We start from the raw sequence: 10,012 nt of genomic DNA, 5'->3' as shown, positions 1-10,012 counted from the left end.
TCGGAGCTCCGGTTTGGGAGAAATCGGAGATTGAAGTTTCGGCAACCGTGAACTTTCTTTGGTCGATACGGCCGATTCCGGCGACGGTTTGGCTTGATTCAGGTACCTATGAGTTCATTTCATCGAGCTCTTCAATTTGATATAAGATTTGGCAGGTTTGGGTGGTCGGATCGCCCGGCGGTGACGTTGAATGGGTTCCGGCCGAGTTGACCGAGTCAGGCCGAGTTGACTCGGTTGACTGTGTCACACCCCGATCCGCGGAGCGTGAAGAAAAGGAAAAATACACAAAAACCAACACACCAAACACAACCGCGTGTATGTCACACGTTACATCCCAACCAATATAAACCGTATAAACTTTACCAAAAATTTCGGCAGCATCTCCCCATAAATAGAGGAAACCCACCTGTAATCAGATCACACACAAAGACAAAAAAAACACTTCTAAATCATCAACATCCACCGACCCATAGGTCCACCATCAAATACATATCCCATCATCATCATCAAACACACCCTACAGCCACCACTTCCGGCCAACAAAATCAACACCATACATCAATGTACATAAATTACTAAAACATATCAACATCACACCATACATATATATAAATTCACACGCAAGTGTCACATAACCACAAAAGTCCAGGCCACCTCCGTCACGCGTCCTCCTGCTGATCCGCAGCCTGTGCACTAGATCCTGTCTCACCTGTGGGGAGGGAAAATAGATAGGGTGAGCAGATGGCTCAGTAGGGAGAAATACTAGAAGACAAGTAAAGAATAACGAGGTTGGAGAAGAGACATTGTTTAATTAATGCAACAAAATGCAATGCAAACTAATGCACCCGATCAACCCAACCGAACCTCCATATCCTCCACCAATGACACCAAAGCCGGCGAATCAGATTCCCGCCCTGCGGCGATAAGCCGACGAGAATCCACCGCACTACCTCTCTCTCTAGCATCCAATCAATTACACAATCGCATATTCATCAATCTCAAACAGCTAGAGAGAAAGTTGGCACACATGTGGTCGCAACCACTCACCGCTGGCCCCACGGTGATATCTCAGCCTGCCACGCCTGGCCTAGCATCAAATAACTAGCCAGCGTGCAGTAATAAATACCGCTACGGGAATCCTATGGACTAGGACCATCACAAGGCTCCTATCCATCATCCACGCACGTGCCCAAATAACATCCAACACCTAACGTGAGCCCGGGACCACCCTCGGAACCCACCATGCATCTAATGTAATTTCTTATAATTTATGTCATTCGTGCAACACATATAGATAAAAACATTCATTCATCGTGATGCATGAAGATTTACATAATGCCCGATTTATGACCAAGCATTCCAAGGTTATATATCCATCAAATTAAATCACCAATAAATTGACAATAATGCAAAGGAACAATGGTAAGCATGCAAGGGCTTGTTTCCCCTCGGGAAAGATCGAAACGGAAACCAAACTTACCATACAAGCAATTTGGTGGCTTGAAAGTGTTTTGAAATAAAAATAGTAAGAAAATCCCTACCTCGAAGTAACCACGCAATCCTCACCAAGGAAGCAAAGTACACGTCACGCCAATTCCCTAACCTATTCATTAAAAGAATCTCCATTAATTTTCCATATTCACCAATCCCTTCAATTCTCACATTTCATACTACACAATATCCCCATTTTCACTAAATTCATTTTCTACCTAAATTCTCTAAAGTTAAACAATTAAAATCATCCCACAATACGATTTTCCATCCTAACCCAAACTTGATTAAAGCAAGTTCAATTACTAACCCTTACCTTGAACCTTGGTAGTCCACCAACTCAAGAAATTCAAGCTTTCTCTTGAATTGATTCAAGAACCACACTTGTTCCTAATAATGTAAGAAGATTAACATCTAATATTGAGGTATTGAACAAAGGAAACTCTTCAAGAATCAAAACCTCAAAACCCATTTAAGTCCTAGCCTTAGAACCAAAAATTTACCTTAAATCCTTCTCAAGTGAAGTGTGAGTGTAGGTCTCAAAGTTGGAGCACCTTTACTGGCCGGAAAAGTCGCCGGAATGCCGCCGGAGGTGGCTGACCGGAGGTGGTGAAGTGAGGAGAAGATCTACTTTTGTTTATTTTTTTTTCTATTAGCTTACGGGTGAAGGTCTGCGACCTTCACCCCTTTTATTAATTTAATTTTTTTTTTTAAATCATTTCTTTTTCTTCTTTTACTCCTTTCACCCTAACTTTAATTCTAACATTTTTTTTTTTACCCTCCCAATAATTATTTTCACCCTACAATTTATTCTTTTTATAACTAAATCCAATTTATTCATTTTATTCTTTGTATTGTATATCTTATTCATTTTTATTTTGGGACGGGATATTACAGACTGAGTGTTGACCGGTTCAACCAAGTTTGACCCGATTTAACCCAGTTTGACCCATTTGACCCGTTTTTGACGCATTTGACCCGGTTTTGATCCATTTCACCCGGTTTTGACCCATTTGATCCGGTTTGCCTGTTGCCCGTTGACTTTGACCGTTGACCATAGTTGACCGAACGTATTTTAACTGTATTTTCGTATAATGTGTTTTTCGATGTAGACGGTGATCCTGGTTGAGATTTGAAGCAGGTTGACTTTCAGAGTTAGGGGTTTATTGGGGACACGTGAGTGGTATTCGGTTTCTGATTTTCAGGTAGGGGTTTTCTATGTATCTTGCGTGTGATTCTAGGGTTCCGGTTTCACGGACTCTTACTATATTGTGGTTCTGTCGGTTTCCGGGGGTGGAAATACGACCTATTTATCTAATTTGTACGTATTCTATGTTGATTATCATTGTTGGTACGTCTTTGGGAGTGGGGTGATTGGAGGTGGTTGAGGTACACTGTGGGGCCCATATAGGAGCCCAATATATCGGATTATTATGGATTATACAATCAATCGGGTACGTACCTGTAGACCGTCTGAGGTGAGGTGTATCACAGGGGACGCTCTCTGGTGTAGGCTATGCTATCCGGATATCCGATCCTCATCCAGTTTTGGTGTGGACTTGGACTGGGAGACACCCTACGGGGATTAGGGTGGGTCCAGGGGTGGATTATGGATTATGGATTACCGAAGATTAGTGTTTGTGGTTACGGTGCTGTATAGCCTTATCGGCTACCATATTACTTGGTTGAATTGCCAATGATTATATATTTATTGTGCTGCATATTATGCGTCATAGTCCTGGATTTCTTTTTTTTTTTGTATATCGGTGTTCCTTTTCTATGCTCTACTGAGCTTCTTGGCTTACCACTCTTCTTGTTTCCCTTTCAGGTGAGTTGGATTTAGGTGATGCTGGTCAGCGGCGGGACGCATGAGCTGGTGTGTAGCCTCGAGCTGTTTCTTTAGCAGGTTTTGAGGATTTGGGGTTTTGTATTTGTATATATGTTACTTATTTGCTCAGTCTTATCTCGGGTAGATAAGTCTTCTTATTTCCGCTGTTGTATAGAAACTCCGATGTTTTCGAAAGGTGTATATATTTGGTATTCTGGAGAGACTATGCCCATGTTATATTTTAGGAGTTGTTACTATTTTATATATTGATTTCGGTATATTGGATTAAGGGTTGGTTCGGGGGATGGGGTCCCCTGTCGGTCACGTTCTTATGGGTTTAGGTACACTTCGGTATACCTTAGGAGAGAGGGGCGTGACACTATAACATGAATAGTTTTGAAAAAACTTTGCCAGAGCTTCTAAATATGCTAAAGACAGCTGAGCCCTGTATGAAGAAACAGAAGCCCAGGTCCATCCTGATGGTCCAAAAGGTCAAGGGCAAGAAAATGGATAAGGGCAAAAAGAAAGATAAAAAGTCCAAATCCAAATCTGCTGCACTGAAACCCAAAGGCGGGGTTTCTAAGAATGCAAAATGCTTCCATTGCGTTGAGACCGGGCATTGGAAGAGGAACTGCAAGACGTACTGGAAAGATCTTAAGAAGAAAAGAAGTGAGATTTCTACTACAAGTATTTATGTTATTGAGATAAATCTTTCTGCTCCTACATCATGGGTATTAGATACTGCATGTGGTTCTCACATTTGTCAAAATGTTTAGGAACTGAGAAGCAGTAGGACTTTGGGAAAGGGCGAGGTGGACCTACGAGTTGGGAATGGAGCAAAAGTTGCTACCCTAGCTATAGGAACTTATTTCTTGTCTTTACCCACTAGGCTTGTTTTAGAACTTAATAATTGTTATTATGTTCCTTCAATTACTAGAAACATATTTCTATTTCTTGTTTGGACAAGGATGATTTTTCATTTATAATAAAGAACAGAAGTTGTTCTATTTGTTTCAATGAAATGTTTTATGGTAATGCTCAAATGTTGAATGGTTTATATGTTATAGAACTTGACATGTCCATTTATAACATAAATACAAAAAGGTTAAATCGAAAGATTCAAACCCAACCTACCTTTGGCACTGTCGTTTGGGCCATATAAATGAGAAACGCATTTCCAAGCTGGACTCATTTGATTTTGAATCATATGAGACATGCGAATCTTGTTTATTGGGAAAAATGACTAAAGTCCCATTCATTGGACACAGTGAACGGGCCACTAACTTATTAGGCCTAGTACATAGTGATGTATGTGGGTCGATGAGTACACAAGCTAGAGGAGGTTATTTGTATTTCATTACATTTACTGATGACTTCAGTAGATATGGGTATGTGTACCTAATGAGGCATAAGTCTGAATCATTTGAAAAATTCAAAGAATTTAGAAATGAAGTACAAAACCAACTTGGCAAAAGTATTAAAGTACTTCGATCAGATCGAGGTGGTGAATACTTAAGCAAAGAGTTTCGTGACTATCTAAAGGAGTGTGGGATAGTCTCACAACTCACTCCACCAGCTACATGATAGTTGAATGGTGTATCTGAAAGGAGGAATCGAACCTTGTTAGACATGGTTCGATCCATGATGAGTCATACAAATCTTCCTATCTCTTTTTGGGGATATGCTCTGGACATAGCTGCTTTTATACTGAACCGAGTTCCATCTAAAGCGGTTCAAAAGACGTTGTACGAGTTATGGACTGGAAAGCGTCCCAGTATGTCTTTCATCAGAATTTGGGGTTGTGAGGCTTATGCAAAACATCATGCCTCCAACAAGCTTGAACCCAAATCTGATAAATGCTTTTTTGTAGGATAACCTAAGGAAACCAAATGATATTATTTCTACAATCCTTTTTAGGGCAAAGTGTTTGTGCTCGAACTGGAGCCTTTCTAGAGAGACAATTTGTATATAATGGTAACAGTGGGAGAAGAGTGGAACTTGAAACAGTTCAAGAACCGCAAGAAAACAATGAACCATTGATGGAACTTGAGTTAGCTTCACAAATAGTTGTGGAACCTGAGCCCGCTCCACAAGTAGTTGTGGAACAGGAAACGGCTCAAGCTACACAAGGCCTGCGTAGGTCGAGTAGGTAACATAGGTTGCCTATGAGATATAATTTTCTCGTAGCGCAACCTGGAGACCTGTTACTCATGGAACAAGATGAGCCTACAACTTACGAACAAGCAATAACAGGCCTGGAGTTTGAGAAATGGCTTGAAGCCATGAAAGAGTAAAACCTATTGGGTGTAAGTGGGTTTTCAAAAAGAAAACCGACACGGACGGAAATGTGCAAACCTACAAAGGGCGATTGGTGGTTAAGGGTTTCAAACAAATTCATGGTATAGACTATGACGAAACTTTTTCACCAGTTGCGATGCTTAAATCCATTCGGATTTTGCTTGCTATTGCAACACACCAAGATTATGAAATTGGTAGATGGATGTCAAAACAGTTTTTCTTAATGGAAAGCTCCTTGAGGGTGTGTACATGACACAACTTAAGGGTCTTGTAGCTCCAGAAGCTACTAGAAAGGTGTGCAAATTGCAACGATTGATTTATGGATTGAAACAAGCTTCTTGGAGCTGGAATCTTCGTTTTGATGACGCGATCAAAGAGTTTGGTTTCATGAAGAACGAAGATGAACCTTGTGTATAAAAGAAGTTCAGTGGGAGTACCATTATATTCCTGGTGTTATATGTACATGATATATTGCTCATTGGGAATGATATTCCAGCCATATAGTCTGTTAAGGCTTGGTTAGGGAATTGCTTTTCAATGAAGGACTTAGGCGAGGCTACCTATATTTTAGGTATCAAGATCTATAGAGATAGATCAAGGAGATTGTTGGGCCTCAGTCAAAGTACATACATTGACAAAATGTTAAATTGGTTTAACATGCAAGAATCCAAGAGAGGACTTCTCCCCATGTCACATGGCATTATTCTCTCAAATGACATGTAAGACACAAGATGAGAGAGAACGCATGAGTAAGATACCCTACGCGTCAGCTATAGGGTCTATCATGTATGCCATGGTATGTACACGTCATGATGTCTCGTATGCACTTAGTGTAACGAGTAGGTACCAAGGAAATCCTGGTGCATGTCACTGGATGGCCGTTAAGACAATTCTTAAGTACTTGAGAAGGACTAAGGATATGTTTTCGGTTTATGGAGGCGAGGAAGAGCTCAGGGTAAAGGGTTACACTGATGCCAGCTTCCTGTCCGACAAGGACAACTTCCGATCACAGTCAGGATATGTGTTTTGCCTAAATGGTGGTGCTGTGAGCTGGAAGAGTTCAAAACAGAAGACAACAGCTGACTTTACAACAGAGTCTGAGTATATAGCAGCTTCCGATGCAGCAAAGGAGGCTGTTTGGATCAAAAAGTTCATAGCTGAACTAAAGGATGTTCCTAGCATTGCAGATCCGATTGAGCTATATTGTGACAACAATGGAGCAATAGCACAGGCTAAGGAACCCCGATCTCACCAACGATCCAAACATATACTTCGGCGATTCCATCTTATTTGAGAGTATTAATCGAGGAGATGTGAAGATATGCAGAGTTTCCACAAACGAAAATGTTGTCGACCCACTAACCAAGCCTCTGACACAGCGGAAGCATGATCAACACAACAATTCACTAGGTATTAGATACATGAGTGATTGGCTTTAGTGCAAATGGGAGTTTGTTGGAGAGTGTGCACTAAAGTCAATCATATGATGATTCTTTAGCGCATTATATTATCATGAATATTTTATTAATAAAAGTTTTTTTTAGTTATTGTAATTATTTATATCTGTGTAGTATGAATTATTGTGATAATGTACCTAGAATATAATGTATATTTTTAAATGTCCTTAGCCAAGTAATATTGTTAATAGGGACAACAATACTACGTAGAGGCTAATATGTGTTGGATTAATATATGATATTAAGTCAACACGTAGGTACATGAATTGGAGAATTTATGTATTGGATCGACCCACCATGAAATCATTACATGGATTGTGTTATGGATGTCATAAATAATTTCATAGTGATGATGATGTTTCATAGTCCTTCGACCTAAGATCAACATTGTTCCCTACATGAGAAATTATTCATTTTGACACTGTCAAATGTCGCCCTTAACAAGGTGGCTATAAAGGTGGTGATCGGGTGCACAATAAATTATGTAGAAGGATGTGAGTGATCAAGATGGAATTTGTCCTTCTCATAACACAAGATTGATATCTAAGGCCTCTTGATTGAATAGAGCTAATAAATGTATGGTCATGCTCAAATGAGTTGATATAATGATATCAATGTCATTTGTTTCGGTTAGCTTATTAGGGAATCAGGAAACATTGATTGAGCTATACGAGGGTGACATATTCATGTCTCGTGTTCAATCAAGATATCGAGGATAAAAGGAATTTTACAACACGGTAACATTAGTCGAGGTAAAGGTCGAGTCAAAACATTGACTTTCTCATAATTTAGGTAGCAGTGATATGTTGCTAGACACCGCTCGCTGCTTGTAATTCTAAAATAGGATTTTATAATTGCTACCAACATTATAGGAACCTACAGGGTCGCACACTAAGAATGGTAAGCAATACAAAACGTAAAATTCATGAGATGAATTTCATATTTAATTTGAGCATTTTTCGGTCCTAGTTGGACTAGGATATTTTGACTTTGGTATTAAGAAATTTCTAGAAACCAAGAGAAGCTTTTGAATAGGACTAAAACACTAGAAGCCAAGTGAAGTATTTGAGTAGGACTCAAAAATTTTGAATTCTATTTGACCTCATTTTCTTTACGGACAATTGTCACTAAAAACACTTTGGACAACTTAATTGTAAAAAGGGTATGAGTCTTTTTAAAATTGTAAAAAAGTGCAATTTAAGGGTAATTTTGTCATCTCGCTTAAGACATTTTTTTATTTATACCTACAATACCCTTCTTCTTCTCTCTTCTTCTCCTCCTCCTCTTCTCTCCTCTCTTCTTCTTCTTCTTCTCCTTCTCTCCTCTCAAATTCCATTTGGTTTTTTATGAATCTTTGTCATTGATACTGTCACAGGAACCATATTATCCATCACAATTCCTGCTTTGTACAGCAAGTATGACGAGCATGTCAATAAATATTACGGTATTCGTAAGAAATTTTCTCAGCACTATAAAATACAGAGAGTGAGAACTGATGAGGTGATCCTCATCAAATTGATCAGAATGACTCTTGTTTGGTCTTGTTTTATATTTTTTATCTTTTATTCTTCTCGTATAATAAGCAGAAGAAAATTGAGGGAAATTGATACTGTACAGCTGTAGAGATGTATCACTATCGTATCACCAACACCAAAAATCCACTAAAAAAATACAATTGAACCAGTATGCATACTTCATCTTCCTAATTATTTTTCCTTTCTTGATTTTCCTTTCTTGATTTGTGCCTCTCTTGCTTATTCTGAAAAAACATTTACATCTGTAGAGATGTATCACTTTAGTATCACTAACATCAAAAATCCACTAAAATGATACAATTGAATCAGAAAGACATATAATGCAATCAAATTTACATTCCAGCATTTGTATCATCATTTTATGAGGAAAAGATATAAATTGAATACTAAATTGGATATTCTTATTAAAAGTATCACTATTGTATCGCAGTTCGTGGAGAGAATATCAAATTCGACGTTATTAAAAATCCACTAAAATGATACAATTGACTAGAAATACATGTAATGCAATCAAATTTACATTCCAACATTTCTATCATCATTTTATGAGGGAAAAATATAAATTGAACACTAAATTAGACCTTTTGATTAAAAGTATCACTATTGTATCGCAGTTCGTGGAGAGAGAAAATCAAATATGAGGTTATTAAAAATCCACTAGAATGATACAATTGAACCAGAAAGACATGTAATGCAATTAAATTTACATTCCAACATTTGTATCATCGTTTTATGTGGAAAAGATATAAACTGAACACTATATTGGACTTTTTGATTAAAAGTATCACTATTGTATCACAGTTCGTGGAAAGAGAAAATCAAATTTGAGGTTATTTTGGTAAAAACTGGTCCCAGTGTACTTTTTTAAAAGAATGTTTTAGTAGTTATACCTTTTTACAATTAAGTACAATTTAGTGTATCGGCTTACAAAAATCCCTTTTCTTTATGTGTGTGTGTATATATATATATATATATATATATATATATACACGTTGCATATATATATAGAGATATAGATAAACCACAAGAGTTTGAACGTGGATATATATATATATACACACACACGTTTACAGAGAGATTGATTCAAAAGTGTGAGGATTCTCATCCATTCTCAATTATTATATATATATATATACACACACACGCACATATATATAGTTGAGAGAGGTATGTGTATGAGGTTTTGATTAGTACACGTTTTGTGAAAACATATAAGTCATACGTGAGTTTTTCCAAAAGTGAGGTCGAGAGTCTTTCGAAACAAGTTCTTCAATTTTGCTCACTATACTGATTCAAGGTGTTGAATCGGATTTGAAGACGACGGGTTCGTTTCGGTCTAGCAACCGGAGGGCTTGTGAGTTTCGTTCGTGGACGTGAGACGTACGCGAATGTTGCATCATTCG

The 10,012-nt window shown here is 38.2% G+C and overlaps 1 protein-coding gene and 1 long non-coding RNA gene across 2 annotated transcripts; one reads left to right on the top strand and one right to left on the bottom strand.

Moving 5' to 3' along the window:
• Window positions 1-1,549: 1,549 nt before the first annotated feature.
• LOC120004832 lies at window positions 1,550-2,230 on the bottom strand. The gene is made up of 3 exons (XR_005469651.1): window positions 1,995-2,230; window positions 1,808-1,881; window positions 1,550-1,603 (listed from the first exon to the last, which is right to left on the bottom strand). It is a non-coding gene; the product is annotated as an uncharacterized LOC120004832 (long non-coding RNA).
• Window positions 2,231-6,362: 4,132 nt separating this feature from the next.
• Window positions 6,363-6,911, top strand: LOC120005953 (secreted RxLR effector protein 161-like). The gene has a single exon (XM_038855831.1). The coding sequence runs from the start codon at window positions 6,363-6,365 to the stop codon at window positions 6,909-6,911; it is 549 nt and encodes a 182-aa protein (XP_038711759.1).
• Window positions 6,912-10,012: the final 3,101 nt, after the last annotated feature.

Source organism: Tripterygium wilfordii, chromosome 9, assembly GCF_013401445.1.
Source record: "Tripterygium wilfordii isolate XIE 37 chromosome 9, ASM1340144v1, whole genome shotgun sequence".
Lineage (NCBI taxonomy): Eukaryota > Viridiplantae > Streptophyta > Magnoliopsida > Celastrales > Celastraceae > Tripterygium > Tripterygium wilfordii.
This window is presented reverse-complemented; position numbering and strand designations above follow the sequence as displayed.

What these genes read in the sequence shown, in the direction of transcription:
- LOC120005953 (XM_038855831.1), top strand. Translation starts at nt 6,363, where the DNA reads ATGAGTAAGATACCCTACGCGTCAGCTATAGGGTCTATCATGTATGCC.